Source organism: Tachysurus vachellii, chromosome 1 (genome assembly GCF_030014155.1).
Source record: "Tachysurus vachellii isolate PV-2020 chromosome 1, HZAU_Pvac_v1, whole genome shotgun sequence".
NCBI lineage: Eukaryota > Metazoa > Chordata > Actinopteri > Siluriformes > Bagridae > Tachysurus > Tachysurus vachellii.
The window spans coordinates 34121632-34144373 of NC_083460.1; the positions used below are offsets into that span (position 1 = coordinate 34121632).

General features: G+C 35.9%; 1 protein-coding gene and 1 long non-coding RNA gene across 3 annotated transcripts in view; one reads left to right on the plus strand and one right to left on the minus strand.

Annotated features, from left to right (window-relative positions):
* The first annotated feature begins 10632 nt into the window (after positions 1-10632).
* LOC132855306 (uncharacterized) lies at positions 10633-19672 on the plus strand. Its single transcript, XR_009649306.1, has 3 exons — positions 10633-11039; positions 11730-11779; positions 19348-19672. It is a non-coding gene; the product is annotated as an uncharacterized LOC132855306 (long non-coding RNA).
* Positions 19673-19728: 56 nt separating this feature from the next.
* Positions 19729-22742, minus strand: part of adamts17 (ADAM metallopeptidase with thrombospondin type 1 motif, 17) — a 136893-nt gene continuing 133879 nt past the window's right edge. For both annotated transcript variants that reach the window (XM_060884164.1, XM_060884156.1), the window contains one exon: positions 19729-22622. In XM_060884164.1, coding sequence (XP_060740147.1) covers positions 22471-22622 — 152 coding nt within the window. In that variant the 3' untranslated portion in view covers positions 19729-22470. The remainder of the gene's footprint in view (positions 22623-22742) is intronic.

A 22742-nucleotide genomic window follows, 5' to 3' on the forward strand; every position in this document is an offset into this window, starting at 1 on the left:
ACTCCGTAGAGAGAACACACACGCGCACACACACACACACACACACACACACAAACATACATGATATGAAGGCAAGAAAGAACCCAGACACACCTTTAGTGAATAAGCATCCAAAAGTCTCACCAAGGACCAGACTGCATATCATGACAGGATAAACTTTTTTTGTCTGATTCTCGTAGTACTAAGCACACACACACACATATACACTCTGAGAAAATCTAAGCACCATCATACCTCCTTTGGACATATTCACATGAACCTAGACAGGCATTCAGAGGACACGTACAAACACACACACACACTGAGAAAGATTAAGCACAGACATTCTTTCTCTGGTTATTCAACACGAATATGCACCTAGTCAAGAATGCAGAGGTCACATATACACATACACACACAGAGTGATATATGTATGTGTTGTGTCTCCTGCTGACTTTAAAATCATGTACAAAGGCAAGCATGAACACAAACACATCAATGTAAATGCTATGAACACACAAACATCACTAGGTAAAAACACATGCATGAACAAAGACATATATACCTGTACTACTGTACCACACGTCTGTTACTATGAGTGTAGTACTGTAAAAAAAAATATTGAAAAATATCTATAAAAACTATTAAAGGAAAATATGTTAGCACATATACTCACTTTTCTTTAGGTTGATTTAACTTTATAACTGCATTTTTCGATCAGCTTTGATTTGTCATATTCCTTAGTCATACACAAGGGGAATTCTCAGGCATTGAGATTGAGCAACTATTCACCTCTGTGCTTGGTGTTGCTTGTAGTGCACTAGCAAGACAGCACGTGTGAAGTACATGCATAGTGCCTCGTTGTGACTTGTTTAAAGCATTGAAGATTAATTCATTCTACAGATTTGCAAATGTAAAAGGAAGTGGCAATAAAGGAGGAAGAGGAAATGAGGAAGAGTGACAGAGAGACACACAGAGAGTGAGAGAGACAGACTGAAAAGAGAGAGAAGTAACAGATGTTTATGTATCCTCTCAGGCTGTGAGGATTTACTGCCACCTTCCTCATGCTGCACCTGCCATATAATGAGCTCAGTGTGTTGCAAAGCACAGCACACACTGACACAGCCTAAGTATCATCTCTCTCTCTTTCTCTCTCTCTCTCTCTCTCTCTCTCTCTCTCTCTCTCTCTCTCTCTCTCTCTCTCACACACACACACACACTCAGACACACACACAAACACACAAGCATATTTACACCAAGAGCGTACACGCATGCATGCTCCACAAACCTGAACGAAGTACAATGTTTTAAAATTCTCTGCTTAGAATAGATGTCATTAAATGTCATTGGTTGTAACATACACCAACCATCCAAATACTAATACACACCCAATACACACACATACACACACACACATACAAACCAACAGAAGAGCAGCGGAAGAGAACTGGAGTGCTGACCTCCATGTGGATCAAACCATGCTTTGTTCGCAGTAGCCACCAGAGAGGCTGAGGGGATTTTTAATGAGAGCCCAGAGCCTCATAGCCAATAATTCAATTCAAGGTGCTGTATTGGCATTACAAACAATGGCTCATGGGCTGTGAACATTAAGGAGGAAAAAAGAAATTAGAAGTAGCACAAGAAGAAAAGGAGACAGAATATCCACAGTATTAGTATGAACAGTGATATTGAGAATACAAATAATAATTATAAAAAAATAATTATTATAAGGAATAGATTAAATGATAAACTTTGTGTCGTTGTGTGGAAACCATGTGTGGTTTTAGAATGTTACATTAAAAACTCTCTTATTAATGCACTTTAATTACTTAGTTATATTTTGTGGCAGCGTATTAATAAATTCGATTTTATTTTACCATTCGAATATCTTGATGATTGTGAGTGAAGATATTTTTACATTTTAATGACTATATTTTAATATTTACAAATACATTTTGAATGTCAGGAAAGTCCTGTTTTTTGTATAAAGTGGTTTAATGTAATTTCAATAATGAAAAGAAGTAATTAGAATTATCGTATAGTTGACAGGACTCTTCTCTTATTTCTGCTGAAGGAAATTCTTCTTTTCACACCACCTGGCACGCATCTGATCCCAATGAGTTGGACAACCAGTTCCACAATCCAAACTACCATGTTTGTCTACAAGAGCTACAGACAAATTCTTGGATTTATCTTCAGCTTTCAACACAGCAAGCCAATACACTCTTCTAGCCTGCAATCACTCTCCGAACTTGGTCAAGTGGGAAGTTCACTCAAAAGGTGTGAGGAGTCCAAGTCATTTCAGGAAACAACCGATAATACCTCACACTGTTTTTCCTATAACTGTCTTGTACTTGAGTCTAATTAATTATTTAACCTTTTGAGCCACCACTGCCTAAAAGGGCATTCTTTCAGCCATCCTTTGACCTGTTTACTTAAATTAGTTCAGTTCAAAGGATTTATTCTAAAAAATGCCTTATAATGTTTAGGATGAATCTGTGTTTCAATTGCATTCTGGCCAAAGAGTTTAAATATATAAATGTAAATACTGAATGTTAGTTCCTTGTGATATCACAGTGGAAGACTTTATCAAGACACTACCATATAAACCAATTTTCTATAACACACTTCTATAACACACTTTTCTAAGCAATTTTCTAAAACACACTGCGGCCTACAAACATGGCCACGTTAGACTACACTCCTCTGAACACAGGCACCTCATCACGTTCCCAGTCACCGAACCTCTGTTCGTGCACACCTGGTTTTTTGTTCCCCTGCTGTTCCCAAGTCTACTTTTGCTTGCTTTGGCTTCTCTGGTTTTACTTTGACTTTGTTTTCTGGTTTACAAAGTCTCTCTTGTGATGATATGAGTAACAAGGTAAAAAAAAAATTCATGACTGGAAATTTCCAATTCAGTAGTGGCCACTTCAACATTGGAAATTTCCAGTCATGACATTTTTTTTACCTTGTTACTGATATCATTGTGGTAAAAGAAACCAGGAACTATGAACGATAAGCTTTTTTTAAGCTTTCTGAATTGCACCAGTGTTTTGCTGCGATAAACCGGCTTCTGGTATTTTATGGCAAGAATGCAAGCTCAGTGATCCACAAGCGTAATGACCAGAGACGAGCTTCCAAAGCAGTGCTTCACAAAGATCTTTGAATGGTACAGTGAGCATTCCATTAAACAGTCTCTTTCATTTTATGATGTTTTAACAAACTAGGATCAGATTGGCAAAGGTAGTGTCTTCATAATAAGTTGCAAGGGTTAGTAAGTGATTATATCAGGCTGGCTGAGTGGAACCCAAATGCCCCTGCTACATTTGTAGCACCCTTGAAGGAATCAACAAACGTGCAGTTGAATTGGGTTCATTTATTCTGCCAGCACGATTTGCAGACTCATGCACAGATCCAGCTATATCTCCCTACATCACAATACAATGCCTCTCAAAACTTCATATGCACAACTGCACAACACCCACTGGACACCCATCATATACTGTAGTTGTAATTTTATTACAAATATACAGTCATGTGAAAAAATTAGGACACCCCATGAAAGCCTGTTTTTTTTTAAAATAGTTTAACATATAGGCATTTGTTCTTCATTTTAACAATATTAGAAGGATAAAAGTAATTAAATGATCTATAAAATGGAATTTAAAAAAATGGAAAAGACACCTCCGCATTTATTTGTACTTAAAATGGATAAAATCACCTACAGGTGTATCACATCTTATCTTATTATTAATCATGTGCAATTATTAAAACAATGTTACAGACCATTTTAAAGAAAGCTTGTCTTATTTAAACCTCAGATATTTAGTTTGGTTTGCTCTTAGTTGTTGAAGTGAGAGGTATCACCATGGTGAGCTCCAAACAGCTTACTGAGGCCTTCAGAAAGAAGATTGTTAATGCTTTTGGTTCGGTAAAGGGATAATAATTTGTAATCAGCCATTTCACTGTCTGGAAAAACATTTGCAATTGGAGAACATTTAAAAGAACTTTTGGCCAGGTCAGGTCATCCAAGCAAATTCACCCCAAGATCGGACGGCAAGATGCTTAAATAAATCTCCAAAAATCTTAAAATATCATCATAGGACCTACAGCAAGCTCGTGATACAGTGATACAATCAGAGAGCGACTACACAGCTTTAGTTCTCATGGGAGGTGTACAAGGAGAAAACTTTTGCTGTCTAAGAAAAACACGAAGGCCAGACTGAAGTTTGCCAAAGAACACAAAGACAAAGGTCAAGACTTCTGGAATAATTTGCTTTGGACAGAGGAGTCTAAAACTGAATTATTTGGAGACCATAAGAAAGGGCATGTTTGGCGTAAATCAAATACAACATTTCAGCAAAAGAAGCTCATACCAACTGTGAAACATGGAGCTGGAAGTGTTATGGTTTGGAGATGCTTGGCCAGGTCATCATCGTAGAATCCACTATCCACTGCTTCATTGTATCAGAAGGTGCTTGAGGAACACCAATGGTTGTGAGACCATCTGTCAAAAAAATTGAAGCTGAACTGGAACTGAACCTTGAAACATTGGGTCTGAACCTTGGAACCTTGACTTACAGTAAAACCTACCAGTAAATCCACCAAGGACCCGCTAAAAAGTAAAAAAAAAAAAAAAAGAGAATTCTGGAATGGCCAAGTCAATGCCTAGATACAAGAAACATTTCATTGAGGTTATTTCAGCCAAAGGAGGAAACACTAGCTGTTAGGACACAGGGTGTCCTAATTCTTTCCTTAGTTGAAATACTCATTTTATTGATTTATTTTGTTGTGAACACAAAGTGATTTCTTGTTGTTTATTTTTTCACATGACTGTACTGTATGTGCTTGCATTGAATAATTAAACAACACTCACTCTCACTCATTTTCTACAGCTTATCCGAACTACCTCGGGTCACGGCGTCATCGGGCATCATCGGGCGTCACTATTGGGCGTCATCGGGCGTCATCGGGCATCAAGGCAGGATACACCCTGGACGGAGTGCCAACCCATCGCAGGGCACACACACTCTCTCATTCACTCATGCAATCACACACTACGGACAATTTTCCAGAGATGCCAATCAACCTACCATGCATGTCTTTGGACCGGGGGAGGAAACCGGAGTACCCGAAAGAAACCCCAGAGGCACGGGGAGAACATGCAAACTCCACACACATAAGGTGGAGGCGGGAATCGAACCCCCAACCCTGGAGGTGTGAGGCGAACATGCCAACCACTAAGCCACCGTGCCCCCCCCCCCCCAATTAAACAACAATTACAAGAAAATAGTATTTGGGGATCCAGCTTTTTCTAAAGTTAAATGTATCAAAATATATTTTCTAGATTTTCCCAGACATTATACAATAGGCAGTATTTTCTTATACAATAGGCAGTTAAACATTTTCTTTTTTTCTGATTATTTGCACTTCTTGCCCCTTTTTTTGAATTATTTGCACTTATATATTCTTTTATATATTTTGATTTTATATATATTGTATATCTTTGGCTCAGGCAAAGTTGGATACATGTTTGCAAATTGACGTGAACTTTAAGCCCAAAACACTTAGGTGCAAATCTCTGGATTTAATTAATCCTCTAGTTGGTATAAACATTTTTAACATGACTGTACCGTAGGCATAAATAGTGTGTTTTAACAAGCTGATCAGCAGTAAGTTTTCATGAACCATGGCCAACCAGGGGATGCATAAAATACAATATCCCTTATTATAATGCTTTTTTCTTTTAGCATATATCATTTTACTTTATCTTGTATGTTTCAATCAATTAGTGGCTTTCTGCTTACCTAAACTACATGTCTGAAAGTTATTGGGCACAACTGTCACACCACTGATGCCATGAAACTTCGACTACACAGAACACCTTTGGGATGAATTGAAACGGCAACTGAGCTTCATGCCTCATGTCTCGCCTTGATTCAGTACCCAACTTCATTATTTATTTGTTGATAAGTGAGTACAGCCCCTTAACAAGTTCCAAAATCTTCTTGAAAGTCTTGCCAGACAAAGTGGAAATTGTTATAACTTCAAGAGGGTATTAATCTGGAATAGGTTGTTTAACAAGCACATTGATCAGGTGTCCACATACTATAGCATTGTATGTCTGTGAAAACATGCTTGCTTACATGCAAGCTCCAACCCACAAACCACCATTTGATAATTCTAGATTAATGCATGTTATATACTTTCAAATATTATATACATAGTTTGTTCTTGATACAGTAAATGTATTTTTGGGGCAAATTGATTTCTTGTGTGTTTTTACCAATTTCTCCTATAAAATCTGTGACTACTATGGTCACAAGACTATCATCCACCTATTTAATCTGTCAAGTACAAATGGCCTTCAGCACCAATGGCATCCAGTTTTTCATCCAACCTTGGAAAAAAAGTATACTACAGTATAATCATCCTTGCTTTGATAACAGAGGGTGAAATGTCTATGGCTGCTGCCTCACTTTCTCTAGATTGATAGAAATCAGGCAGAGTGTGTGTGTGATGCCCCATTTTTCCTCTAGCATTTAGCCTCCATGACATACAACGGATTGATAGAGCATTCATAGCTTTTTGACCCCAGTCCAGATGTCCAACAATAAATAGGGAAGGTCTGCTTTTTTGGCTACTTTCTTGCTGAAGGCAATGTGTCACTCACATGTCTCTGTGTATGCTCTTTCAAAAAGATGCCCAACAGGAATAATTTTGACAAATAAACTTACATATAGTTTAATGGTGCCTGTTGACCAGAGAATTAGACCAGACACCAGTTACACCAGTCAATTATTTTTAAAAATTCTATATGGAATATATTCAGTTTTCTGGAGATTAATAAAAAAAACATTTGTGTAGTTTATCGTTTATTATATTGTGTAGTGTCACTTGTGTTTCAGCTTCACATGTATTTTTAATGCAGTAAATACAAACTGTTCAAAAAAATATTTTCTTTCATAAATATCTTGCGCTATATGTGGATATAGCTTACTGATTGGTGCACTTTTTGTTATATTATCTTCCTAATTAGGCTGTTTTTCTGTAGATTCGGGAAGTTGATTGTCTTTTGTTTTTTTTTTCCTTTCTTTTTTTTGTAGTGACATTTAGTGTACAGCTAAGTATGGTGACCCATACTCAGAATTGGTTCTCTGCATTTAACCCATCCAAAGTGCACACAAACAGCAGTGAACACACACACCGTGAACACACACCCAGAGCAGTGGGCAGCCATTTATGCTGCGGCGCCTGGGGAGCAGTTGGGGGGGGTTCGGTGCCTTGCTCAAACTCTCTAACCATTAGGCCATGACTTACAATTGACTCTGTAAATTTGCATAATACTTGAATGGCAACCCACCATAACTACTTTTTTAAGTAACTGTTTAGTTATTAAGGTGTGTGAAGCAAGTCAGATCTATTATGGTGTAAATGTTAAAGTATCATAAATAGCTCAGCAAAGGCTAATAAATTGGTACTTTTTATTTATTAGCTAATAATTAGTTGATTATATATTGATCTGTCTTGTTGAAGTACAGTATGTAACAGAATTACTCATTACTTGTTCAGGAATTGTACTAAAGTAGCAGTTATTTTCATATGCTAACTTAGTTAGGTAGCTAGAAACTTTACTAATATTGTGTTCTTTATGCGGCTTTGTTCTTTGTTTCAGCTTAAATGAATTAAGGGTATTCACTAACTACTGCACTGATAAAAGTTTTCTGTCAAAACAATAGACAAAACAATAGCCGTCTATCAAGTAAATAAATCTACACTGATGAAACTGCATTAGCAGAATATTGCATTACCAGAGAAAATTGAAACATCGTGACAGATGAAATTGTTTCTTGAACCCTATTTGTAATCACAGCTAAAAAAAAGTCATAAAATGTTTATTTGCAGTCCTCACATATCTAATCTCTATTCATTGTTTCATTATTTTATTTTTTTCATATCTATGTTGCGCAAAGTTTATTTCCTTGTTATAATGTTTATGCCTGAAGGTCAGTCTAAAGTATTCCAACATGTTTTCAATATAATATGTTCCTCAACTCCCATCTACTCAGACACATCAAATAAATCATCATCCCTGCTGCATTATTTATACAAAATGCTGATTAAACCCACAATGTTGGTAATGATAGCAATTCAGATAATGGAGTATGTCAAATTCACCCTAATTACAGCTGTCCAAGCACATGCTGATGTTAACCACCAAAATCAGCACAAACTTGAAACTGGTGATGGGAGCACCCCAGGGTGACACTGTGATTAATTTAATAATTTTTTTCTGAGTGTTTGTATGGCAAATACACAAGCTTTCAAATAGATTATTACAGTAGATATAATTACTTCTGTAATTATGTAGGCATTAACTTGTACCTTGCCTGATTATGGGTGTTTATGGGTCTTTCCTAAATAATCTAAAATTACAGTTGTTTGGATGGAGTACATCACGATCAAAGATGATTTAGAATTGAGCACCTAGTTTGAATTTTATGCAAAACGTTTTTTTAAAAAGTGTTAGATATGAATTATGGGTTGTCACACATCACTCTGACAGGCACAGAGGCCACACCCCTTACCCTGAGTAACAGGCACATTGGCTACACCCCTACTATGACTACCAAGCACAGAGGCCACACCCCTACTATGATTACCAAGCACAGAGGCCACACCCCTGCCTCTGACTACTAGGCACAATGTCCAGACCCTTATTCTGACTACATGGGACAAAGGCCACACCCCTGACCACGACTAACAGGCATAGAGGCCACACCTTTGTCTCTGACTAACAGGCACAGAAGAAACACCCCTGACTTATTAACAGGTACAAAGGCCACACCCCGGACTCTGACTAACAGGCACAGAGGCCACACCTCTTAATCTGCCTAACAGGCACCACAGCCCTGACTTTGACTAACAAACACAGGAACTACACCACCTGAGTAACAGGCAGAGAGGCCAAACCCCAACTCTGACTAACAGACATAGAGGCCAAACCCCCTAACTAACAGGCCTTCTTCTCAGCAGCTGAATCAGACATCGGGTACAGAGGTGTCACCTTTTAACTCATGTTGACAGGCATAGAGTCCACCACTTCTGACTCTGACTGACAGGTAGAGATGGCCAGAGCTTCTAACTAATAATCAGGCACAGAGGCTACACTCCATGAATCAGGGTAAAACCTCCCTTCAGTGCAACACAGTGACAAGTTGTACAATTAGAGTTTTTAATTTCCATGATAATTGCAATAATGTTTAGTTGTTTTCAACACTATTTTAAGTAATTTTTTAGTTTTGTGTCAAAAACAAAGAGACTTGGATAAATGTTCACAAATTCTGCACAATATACGGCAACAGTCCAAAATCAACAAGCACCAAACAGGTTAAATTTACAGATGTAAGCAGACATGTAAGATGCTTCATGTATATGTGGCTGCCATCTGAATATAAAAATGTGACATCATTGGGCTTTTCTTTGAGCAGCATAGGAATTTATGCAGACTGCAGCCTTGCTAGCTTGAACATCTCTTTGTACATGCTTTGTTAGGAACAAGCTAGCCAGCTTTAACATATATTTACCTCCTAACAAGAGTCAAGTGTATACTCAGTGATATAGATTTTACAAGGTAATATCTCTGTATGTTGATTGATCTAAAGTAAATACTTGTATATACAGCATAACTCATTTAAAGCTAAGAAGAGTGAGGGAGAGAGACACATAACCCTAAAAGGAAGTTCATCTGATAGCATTTCTAAACATTAGTGCATCAGTAATAAAAAATGTAGTGTGTGTGATATCAGACTTTACCAATACAAAGACTAGTATTAATGTAGTGGCAGTAATGTCTGATATACAGTATTTCAAATGAGAACAGTTGTATCATAAATACTGAGACCTTTGCACTGGTTCTAGTCGTAAATCTTTACAACCCCTAGTAGAGATGGTATAAAAAAAATTAAATCCGGGCCTTTAATTATATTATTTTTAATTTTATTACAAACGGATCTGCTGCATGCTACACAATTCAAGGCTTCTCCATGTTGTTTATATCACCATCTCTAATGGCCAATAAATCACCTTTGTGAAATTGCTTGTAATAAACTAGAGGAAAGACATCAATTTCAGCAATCTTCAATTTATTAGCTATGAGTTATTGTAGACTAGAAGTTCATGCCTTGCACAGTGCAATCAACAGTGTGAAATTACTACTTACAGTGCAGAGTGATGTTAATTGAACAATGCTCCTTTTGCTCTATAGACTGATTATAAATTGTTCAGTTCCAATATCTAGCATTACAATTTCAGTTGATCATTTAGGATGTAAATGCCAGAAGCTTGACCTAATTGGCACCATTTATGCACCACACAAATGCATTATGTAACAGTCTGCATTTCAGGGACAAAGTCTACAGTAATGAATAAAGCATAAGCAGCAGTGCTTCTGATTTAGGAAAAAGCATCGATTCGTGAGGAAAAATATAATAAGGGCGGGAGCTGTTTATCATTGCTTTCTAAAAGAGCTGACATGCTCAGTCTACATAACAAGAGAACTATTCATCTAAAACTCTGCTCCCTTATTTCCCTTAAAAAATCAGTTGGGTGTTTGTGCTGCAGTCTGCAAGGTCCCAGGTAAGCAATCACTCTATCCTCTGTCAGACTAATTTGGACTGGATGTTGACAGTTGTCTCTCCCTGAATAAATATTTGTAGTGGCAGAGAGAAAGGTTGCATAGGCATTCCACGCTGCAAACACAGTCAACTCAATTGAAGTGTGACGTAGAGCTCATACATCCAGCTGTGTTACCTCTTGAAGTCTTGCTTGTTTTTCTCAATTCATTTTCTCTTTTTCTACACTGACTTCCTACAGGAAAAAAAGTGAAGAGTGCTCTTTTGAACTTTGAATGTTTAATCAAGATTGGAAGTGTTCTCTTCAAGAAGGTTGAATAGAGATCTCTTGGGAATGCGGAAGATGAGCATAGTGTCCAAATTAGATGATAATTTTTGTCTTTTACTTTGAAAGCTTGAGGATAAGAATTTATACAGAGGCCAAAGGTGGGTTTTTAAATGTTTACTGAAAATCTAAAGCTAGTGTAACCTTCACTTTTATTTTGAAATATTACAGTGAGTAGTACTACTCTTTCTAGCTTTCTTAAAAACTACCAATGTGAATGTTAGCTTAGCACAATTCAATACACTACAACAATCAAGGTCAAAGTCTCTTTACCATAGCAGACTTTGCAACAAGCTGATCAAACCGCAATGAGGTTTGGAGTGTTAAGGGAAACCCGTCTTGTTAACTACTGTTGTCTGGTGTGAGTTGGGACAGAATTAACATTAAGCTCTAAATGATCTTACACTTTTATACACTGCACTTTCACATAAGTAACAAGCCAGTTTTCCTTACAGGATTGTTAAAGTAACTACAGTAAATATGCATCTGTCTGTCTGTCAACTCATTCATCCATACAGCCTTGGTAATCAATACCTGTTTCACATGATGTTTAAAACAGTCTGCTTACTTGTTCTTTTTGTCTACTTGTTCTTTTTCTCTCTAAACATGGAAACCTTTGCTGGCTTGATTACGGCTCTGTTTTGGGACGCCATCTGGAGAAAGTGTCCTCTGATTGGACTAACATTCTCTGACTGATTAAGACTAATTGCTTCCTTGCAAACTGCTAACTTCTAATTTCTCATAATAGTCAAATCAAACATGTCATTCATTAACCTGTGTATCCTCATTAGGCATGGTTCCAGTGCAGCACTCTTTCGATGGGATCTGGTCATTGAATCTGGTACTGTTTCTTCTAGTACTATTTCTATCTCATTTTGGGCTGAAACATATTGTGCCGTATATACTCAGTGTATTGATATGCTAATAACTAGAAGGTTGTGAATTAAAATTCAAGGACTGCCTGGAAGCCAGTCAATAATTGGACTGAATGCTGTCTCACTTGTAAGTCATTTTGAACAAAGCTTGTGAATAACAGATAAAAGGTTTACCGAAATGGTTTTCTGAGATTTAGATGCTACTGTTGCACTCCTGCATGCTATCCTTGAGTTCCATCTCTAACTTGAGTCACAATATATAAAAATCATTTTTGGTTTACAATGCCTAATCCTGTTCATAGGTTTGATTGTATTAAGTGCTTTTGAACCACATGAAAGCATGCTTGATGAATAATCTTGAAATGCTGAAACTATCAACAGAGTATGTTTTCTTGCCAGAATTATCTACCCTAATGCATTTGTTTATGAGTCAGATGACTGTGACTTGTTCTCATTTTATCAGACATAAAAGAACAAAAAATTGCACTTTATCAGAATGCTCTTATTATTAGAGATTTATACCGCTGGTTAAAATGCCCCATGCTGAAGGAAGTTTCAGGTTAACTATCATGCATCGGCAGAGCAATATGGGCTATTTCATAGGCAAGATTTTCTTTCTTGTTATAGAAGAACAATCTGGAACAATCATAAATATGGAATAGTGATTAAACATGAAAATATCCTGTTCACAATCTGAAAACAAATCTACACCTTGGACAACTTGAGTCATATTCATATTCAACTCTGAATCATATTCAGAGTTGGTGATTAAAGTTATTTGTATTTACAGTTGTTTTGTGCACGTGGTTATGTTGTGCTTCCCCATCTACGTAACCCTTTATTAGTCTGACTAAACTCCCAGGCTCTGCCTCAGTGCACAGAAAGTGATTTTGTTCTTGTTTTGTATAGGGGTTTCCTCCTGCTTTACCTTAGACCAATTCTTAACGCTTGCAACAGCAACAAAGCAGATCTAATATGGCAAGACCAAATCTAACTACATTCCAATTCCCATTAATAAACCCATGCCAAATTCAGTCCAAGACTTCTCATGACGGTAATGTCTAGTTGTATAAACAGAAAAAGAGAATAGAAACAATAAAAGAAAAGACTAAGTATTTTTTTATGAGGTAATACTGAATTTAATGTGTGAACATAGAGCACAATATCTGGAAATTCTTTTCATGACAAGTGACATATTCCAACACAAAAATTAATAACGACTTATTTCAGCAGATGGCAGCTGAAATATTGTCTATGCTGTGGGTGAAAGTGTCATAACACCCAAGTCAAGTGACATAAATATTTACTTATACAGTATAATCATGTGTTACTACAGACAGTATGTTAATGTTATGTATACATTTTGGTTTTAATTACTCACCACCACAGAATGTGTTCACCAGAGAATATGTTATTCCATTTCGACGAGTTCAGGACTCTTTTTTTAGCTCCCCAAACACCAAAAGAAGTGTCTGATATAAGGCATATATTTAGTGAATTACGAGATATTTGCTGACGCTTTTGAGCTACAAAGAAAAGGTTCAGTTTAATGGGATGCTAATGGGGAGTCACAAAAGGAAAAGAGATTGGAAATGTATTAATCAAAACTTGAGTCACAATCTATTTTTTTTGTGCAAGGCATGGAAAAATAAGGCAAAAATATCCACGGTCTTTTGGTCTGTCAGTCATGAAGGGCATTAAGACTGAAGAGCATTAATACTATCTCTGTTAAAGGTCAGATTCTTTTATAGTCTCCTTCCCTGTAGAGTGAGAGATACAGAAGTGGAGAAGTGCTGCTCTGTAAGACTACAAAACATGAACAGGTTTTAAAAAATGAATACTATATTCTCAATTCATTTAAGTTTCAAATCAGATAGCAGATTATTTCAGGCCAAATATCAGTGAATTCAATCAGTCAGTTTTGGTGATGACAAATTTAATATTTAACTGAATGTCTCACATTAAAATAACGCAAATTCAGCTAGCCATATATACAATCTGTGTGACATTTGCATTTTGTGAGGAAAGTGGTATATAAAGTCTGTTTTTTTGGGCTAGCTTTAAATGAGCAAAATACTTTTGACATCTATTATAAAAAAAAAAAATCAAATTTATTTTGATAAAGTGTTATGAAAATTTAAAATATTACCATTTCTGTCTGCATGGAGGGATCATGTTATCTAAAGAGTCAGTTTATGGTTAGTTAATTTTTTGGTTCAAGATACATATAAATAACATAATTTCATGCAGGTTTCACAACTTTATATAACATACTGTAAATGTCAACATTTGACCATGTGAAGGATTTTTCCAGGCTGCTGCCACATGTCCATTTAAGTAATTGGTGTTCTAGTGAGCTTATTGTTAGGTTTAGTGTTAATCAGATAGTATTGTGTACTGTATAGGCCGTATAGTAGTTTAGCTAATTGCTAATTATCCAGCAGTACAAACCAGTATCAATTCTAAATAAATGATGAAGATAAGACTCTGAGGATGAATAGGTTTTAGGTTCTCACTGAACTGTTATTTACTGTCTACACAGCAGAGGTGACATTTCCCTCTTTATGTTATAGGTTCAAGTCATCTCCATCATGTTCAGCCTCTATTAGAAAACCTTGACATCTTAACAAGAATCTACGTTGTGTAAATGTCACCCTGCAATCTCAAAGATTATCATTCTCCTCTCACTCCATTCACGAAAGGACAAAAACAAATGTGTATAGTGGTACAGAGGTGAAATTGTGGAGATAATCATGGCTTCACACATTAATCTCGCTATTGTATTTAAATCCTAGAATTGCTAGATTACTATTCACCACATTTCAAAAGGATTGAACATGCTGTCACACTGGATGGAAAAAGAATAAGACTATACAAGAATAGCAAAGATAATCTGATAGAAAAAAGAGATGATCCAATCCATTATAACACCAAAAGTATGCGGATACCTGATCACTACATTCATATGCAGTTCTACCATAAACGGTTGCAAACATGGAGTTTTCTAGAATGTCTTTGTATGTTGTAGCATTTTCCTTCACTCGAACTAAGATGTCCAAACCTGCTCCAGCATGACAATGCTCCTGTGCACAAAGTGAGGTCTATGATGACATGGTTTGCCAAGGTTGGAGTAGAACTTGAGTGGCCTGCACAGACCCTCACCACTGAACTCAACAGCAACACTTTGTAATTAAGTGAAATGCTGTTTGTATCACAAACCTCCGCATCAGACATCAGTGCCTGACCTCATGAATTAACACAGCCATGCTAAAAAATCTAGTAGATAGCCTTTGTACTGTAAAAGAGTGATTGAAGCTTATTAAAACAGAAAGGTGGGAGTAAATCTGGAATATGATGCTCAGCAAGCACATTTTATCATTGCACTCAAATTTTATTGGTCACATCCATACAGCCATACACAGTACAATAAGTAAAGTAATCTTTATGATAATTATACTACAGTAACAACTCACACAGGGACTTGTTACTTCACACTATGGTGGATGATGGATAATTTTTTTTTTATTAAAATGCATAGAATTGTTGATATGGTGAAGTTTTAGTTGATGAGATGTTTATTTATAAGTAATTTAGAGTCCGTAGTGTCAGCACTTTGTAACCTTTAGTGGTAACGTCATGGGTCAAGTCTTCTCAAAAACGGCTTTGTATTTTCTCAATAACATGACATGTTGGTGCTTTTTGTCTCAATAGCTTAAAGAGAGAGACTCATGAAAGGAAATCAATGGATGGGTGGATGGATGGATGGATGGATGGATGGATGGGTGGATGGATGGATGGATGGACGGACAGACAGTCTTGGTCGATCCCCCAGGGCAAATTTGGGGCTTTAAGGCTTTTAGAAGTAATGTAACAATATTAAATGTAACTGACTAGATATTATTTGGGTACTGGACCATCTCTGTACATGTAGTTTCTTCTTTAAATATGGAATTCCTATAGCTAAGGTAAAGCTGTACTAACAGTCTGATAGATAGAGTGGGATGTCTAATTAGGTGAATTAATCAACCCTAAACCCTTATATAAAAAGATGACATCCTGACCAAAGTGGAGTCTGCCAGCCTGCTTGAACTTTCTGTTAGAAGGGTTGAGATAAAAAAAAAACATTCAGCTTCAATTAGGAACACTTAATTGTTATGTAAGTTTCTTTTTCTCCAAAGTATTGACGAAGTGACGGTGTGAAACAGACACTAGAAAAGTAACTGTGTGTAATCCAAAACAGTCTTAACAGAAATGCGGATCTAATTAGCAGGAGAAGTTGACTAATGTAAAGCATTGTATGCAAGATACCTTATGCTTTAGAGCAGAACATTTCAATTAAGCTTATATATGAGCTTGGAAAAAGACTCTGTTCAGTGCTACAAAACATTAACCAGAGGTAATAAAAAGTGACATGTTTGGAAAGATTGTGCATCACTCGCTCCATCATCTATCACACATCTAGTTGTTCTTTTGCATATCAAAATTTATGTTTAATCTATGATTAATATCTTGGACTGTAATCTTCTGTCTGGTGAAGGATGAATGGAGGACTGAGATACAGTCTTATAAGAATGAATGATTAGATATTGTTTATTGCAATCTGGAGATTTCTGCCACTATAAATTCTATATATAAATATATGAAACAACGTTTAATTTATCTTAGATTTCTAGGAAACAATGCCTCATCACATGCTAATGTCTAAAGCCAGCATAGTGCAGCAAGATGAAAAAAAGGGAAAATAAGTGTGAAGCAATGAGATATAAGCAACCACAGAAGTTCATGCATGATACATGAGCCAGGCACCAATTTCCTTCTCATGAAGTCCTTCAGTGTCATCCTGAATCTGCTCTGCTGACCATGGTACAGAGAGAGCCAGATGGCCATTTGTCATATGCATGCTCACTGCTTTGCATATCATACTATGTGTTCTCAACACCATGGTGAGAGAGCAGCACTGAGCATGAAAGGAGAAATGAACAGAATACAAATATAAACTGTGGGAACATGTTGATTCTTCACAGAGGATAATGGCATTTTTTATGGTAAGAAATACCTTATTACATATTTTCCGGTGCATATGATTGTATTTTATACTCAATGAACCATGCACCTCATTTGGGTCGCTCTGCACAATTAGAAGTAAAATTGAAATGAAATACTAATAATCATGCAGGTAATCATGAGGAAAATAGCCCTTTGAGTTATAAACTGCCTACAGGTACATGAAAAGGGATTTTTTTTTCATTTTCTCAAAAAAAAAAAAAAAAGAAAAAAAGCAATGTACCTAATTTCTCAATTACAATCAGGTTGTAATATAAGGATTTGTCTTGATTTTTTTCAGTCAAGCCTCAAGGCTAAAATAACTAATTAATATTGAAAAATATTCCCATCTAAAATACTCAATTCTATTTTTTATTTATTTGTATAGCGCTTTTGACAATAGACATTGTCTCAAAGCAGCTTTACAGAACATAAGATACATAATACAAAAAAATTACGTTATACGAAGATTAATATAATACAAAAATTGATATTAGACTTAGATAAGATAGTGATAAATATTTGAGCTTGGTTAGTGGTAGCTCAGTGGTTAAAGCCTTGTAATACAGATTGGAAGGCGAGTTTAAACCCCAAGACCACCAAGCTGCCACTAAGCACTTGAACAAGGCCCCCAACTGGTGCAAAAGCTCAGTTGTATGAATGAGATAAATGTAAGTCACTCTGGATAATGGCAACTGATGAATGCTATAAATGTAAATGTATTTATTCATTTATTCATATGTACTACTTATATTAACCGCTTAAAGTCCTACAACTGATACATAGCTCCTTCTGCTTGTGACTACATAGCTTTTCTATTAATTTCACTATAGTCAGTAAATAATTAATTTAGGTTTGTAATAATAAATTATTACTTAATTAATATTAGCTACTGAATAAAATAACTGAAGTTGAATAACTGATTAATAATAAGTCATTTAGTGTCATCTCACAGTAAATTATTTTTTATTTCAATTGTTATTCTGACTATGGCGGAGTACTGATATGGAAAATACAGGTTTTTGTTTGGACAGGAGGTTTGTTGACTTTTTATAAATAGATCCATTCAACAATTTAATCACATCTCTAAGTCCATATATTGTGGTGGATTGTGACTATGCCAACTAGTTTAATTAATGGGTTTACTCTGGGTCAGTATTGACATTTATCACTCGCCTTCAACATTCAGACAGTAAATGAAAATAAGCAAAATAAATAATATCGATCTGTTTTAATCTGTTTGGAGAGTACAAAACAGGAGAAATAATTAGAGCAGATGCAGGGCTAGCTTAGCTTAGAATCCTAATGTTTGCTTAATTATAAAAGACTCATCTATGAGAAAAGAGTATTTAATACATTTTCTACCTGGTGACAAATACAAGTGTGATGCAGTGCCTTACTCAGGTATTCACTCCATTGAACCTTTCCACATTTTGTAGTGTTACAACCTTGGACTGAAATGAACTTAGCTGTGATTATACTGCATGCATTTACACAAAATACTGCATCTATGCTAAACTATTTACAAATAAACAATAAATAAAATGTGTAGTCACCCTGTTGAAGTGAGATATCCAAATTAGGTTGGGCAACGCCAGCAGTCACATAATTAGGTGAATAATTAATTGAACCTAAACAAACAACATCATGAAGTCCAAAGAGCTATCAAAACAAATCCAAATCCAATTTCTGGAAGAAAGTCTGGGCTTGTTACAAATAAATAAACAAACAAATAAATAAATAAATCCCACTGAGCACCATTCAATCCATTATTAAAATGGAATGAATATGGCAAAAGCACAAAACTGCCTAAAGGTAACTATCCATCAAAGGTCAATGACCAGGTAAAGAGGCCATTAGTCAGAGAAGCAACCAAGTGGCCAAGAATAACTCTGAAGGAGCTGGAGAGATTTACACTTTAGATGGGAAAAGCTGTTCACATGACAACCATAGCACAGACTCTACAAAAGAACATGTGGCAAATAAAAAGCTATAAGCCATTTGGAGTTATAGCCAAAATGCATTTCTGAGACACAGCAAATGTGGAAAAGTTTCATTTTTTTGCACCAAGTTTGGTGGAAACCCAACATCACTCATTACCCTGAGAACATTTTTATCAGCAGAATCTGTGAAACTGGGGCAAGATGGATGTCAGAAAAATACAAGGCAATCATTTAAGAAAACGCTTTTCCAGTCTGTAAGAGACTGGGGCAGAGTTTCACCTTCCAGCAGGACAAAAGTTCCAAGCACGTTGCAAAAGTTAAACTGTGCACCAAAACCAAGAATGTGTTTGAATGCAACAGAAAAAGCCCAGACCTCAATTCCACTTGAAAGTTTATGTTCACGATCCAAACTGACATAGTATTATTGTTAAGAAGAATGGGCAAAACTATAATAATAATAATAATAATAATAATAATAATAATAATAATAATAATAATCATCATCATAATCATAATAATAATAATAGTGCTTTTCTCCCATCCATCAGGTTGGATTTCATACGTAACTACTGGCTTTCTGTTACAACTCCAATTTCAAACTTTGGCAACTCATGCCTGGGGAGTGGAAGGATACCAAAATACACCAAGAAAAAAATGATTCTGATTGTACATGATTGTTTTGACTAAAAATTGTAATTGTGTCCAGCTACACAGAAGTTTTTTCCTTTATAGATTACAGCAAGTTATACTGTGTCCTAAACCACATCAGAAAATCTGAATGGCATTATTTAAAAGAAGAAATAAATAATTTTGGAAAAGATAGATTTCCATCAGTCTTTGTATTACCAGTGAAAAATCCAAATAAATCAAATAACCGACACCAAACATTTCATGGATGATGGACTATATTTGGGGTAAAATGTCTGGGAATGTTTTTAATAAATGTCTGTTACATTTTGTTTGAAATTAGTTTAAATACTGTATAGACACAACAGGAACGTACAGTAACTTTTCATTGTTTATAAATGGGAATATGGATTCATTCAATGTGCACTGGCTTTATGAAATGTAAAACATTTTCATGTGTTATAAGATTAATTTATTTTTGTATAGACATTTAAACAGTTGTTATCAAATCAGCACCATCAAAAAATGCAGATAATGTACCATCATGTGCAACTAAAGACATACAGTACTGGAATATATACAGTACGTATATCTGCATCATAGCAGTAAATGAAGCAATTTGCACCACTGGGCTGAAATCTCTGAAATAGTAAGGTAGCTACATTTTAGTATTAAATAATCATCACAAAACATATGTGTCAGAAAATACATAAAAACAATCATGAGAAAAACAGGACAAAAAAAAATGTTGAATTCCACAGCAGTGAAATTTGTCTAGCACCAAATGAACCCTGCACTGCCTGAGAAAACAGGGGCCAAGGTATTTTAACACACACACACACACACACACACACACACACACAGACACACACACACACACACAGGGACTTTTGTGTAGTGTAAAAACCTGGGAAGTAACATTTTACACTAAAATAATGCAACCTGCATGTGAGCTATAACCAGTTCTAAACACTTTACTGACGATGTCATCAGCAGTTGTTGAAAGTTAAAATACCTGGTCATTGTTGTTTCATAATTGTGCCCAACAAGAAAAGGAAAAACTTGTTTTGAGCATGACTCCTGGAAATATGAAAAGCTGTATGCTAGTTAAACATCCACTTTTCTTACAGATGTAAACAAATGTGCAATGTTCTTATTGAAAAATATCTAACATTGAACGTACTTACTAAAAACAATGAAATACAAAAGGAAAATATGTTGAAGTTAATGTTTTAGGATGACGAATCATTAAGTTGGAAGAATAAGTATGAATATAGTTAAATATATCTGTGTTGATCCTGTAGCCAAGGAAAGACAGAAGTCAGATGGTGTGTTTTAAACATTTTGCTAAAAATAAAAAATATGTGTATATATTATTGGAAAAATAAGGGAGAGGAACTGGCCGTGTCATTAGAACATTGCTCCTACTCGTTTAACATTGATCTTTAAAACTAACCTTTAACCTTGTATCTGCAGTGCAATAATAGGGAAACTCAATAAAGTAAAAATAATGTCAATGAAAGGAGGTGTTATCTGGTGTCAATACAATTCTCAAATTCTTAAAAACAAACAAACAAATAGCAAATTTGCTCGTTTCCTGTTTTTCCTGCAGCTTATAATGCTGATGTTTTCTGAAACTGAGAATATTGTGTGTATCCCAGGCTCCCAACCCTGGTCCAGGAGAACACCACTCCCTGGAGAACACAGGGAACCTGTAGTCTATATTAATGTTCATTTCACACACATCCTGCGTGTCAAAACCTAGCGATGTTTCAATAAACCTTGAGGTCTAACCTCCACTAAAGTCCCTGCTATTACTCTACTCTGAACACTTGTTTTCGTGTTCCTGTTGTTGCATATGCAATGTTGCAGTCCAAGTTTGGTTGCAGGATTTAACAGACAAGCTTTGGGTAGTGTGTAGTGTGTATATGTGCAGAAGTGGCAACATTTCTAAGAAAATTCTTGCAAGCAGACAGGAAAAAAATAATTACCACAAAAAAGGTATACTGGTGGATGAGAAGACTATTTTTTGTTTTGTTTTGTTTTTCTCTCAGTGAATTTATATTGTGATTTGCTAACTAAAGATAAGAAAGTCCTCACTTTTTTATTTCAGATCAAAGACATTTCTGTTCCGCCCACTTGGTTTCTAGTGAATCACAATACAGAGACGTGTAAAACCACGGGTCAAATTTCACCATGATAAAATGGTTTAAAAAAGTACATTTAGTAAAATTTTGCATATTTGGCCTGATGATTTTATTATCTGAAGTGTAGATCTCAGGTGTCTCCTGTATTACCGTTTCATAGGGTCTATAGATGTTGCTACTTCTTATTTTATGAAGCACTAGCTATTTTGTTAACTATCGATTCACATGGATGTTCACAAGGAGGGCTAGTGATAACTGCTCTTAGGCATACATTTAGTTGGTGTAAAGTCCTCTCTCTTTTTACTATGACCTATTTAGCCTGTAGAGATGATCCTACTTAAGACAACCATGCCTTGTGTCATAGATTATAGGGTGAAAATGACCCTATAAACCATGATTATTTTAACATTTTATCTTGATAAAGCACTTAATGAACCTAAGAAATCTGGAAGAAATAAAAGATAACAGAATGAATATGTGGTTAGTATATCAAAATTACAAAAATGTGCCATTGTTCAGTTTTGGGATTACTGGCCAACCAGTGGCTTTTAGAAAGCAATGTAAGCCCAATCATTTCCTAAATGTTCAGCTCACTGTACAACAGCCAAGCTGCTTCGCTGAAGAAGTCTCAAATGGCCTCCAATATTCTCAACTTTGGTTTACAGCAAGACAAATATAATAATAAAAAAAAGTCATAGACCTTTTGCACCATTTTCATGTCAAAACCTTAAAAGTTTCAACATCCAATTTGAAAAATCTGACATGTGCATCATTTGACTGGTTTCTGCTTTAAAATCTAATAATCCTTTATATCAATATACACAGTGTCATTTATGACAGTACAAAAAGAGGACATAAAAAAATTAAGCTGCTACGTGGGAAGAAGTGCCAGGCTGATTAACTTTCGCGGGACATTGTGCTGGCGTAAAAGTCTCTGCAAGTTTGGCAGCAGCGTTGGTACCAGCGCATGTCCTGGCACAGGTTCTTCTCCCGAATGACACGACAGTACACCGTCCACTGATCTCCTGTACACTTATACGTCAGTGCCGCTGTTGGAAAGAGTACAAGAACAGGACAAGAAGTCATTTCAGGAAATATTATATCATGCAACATTACACTATGTTACATTAAACATACTATAACAAAGTATGTTCTGATAATTTTTTTTT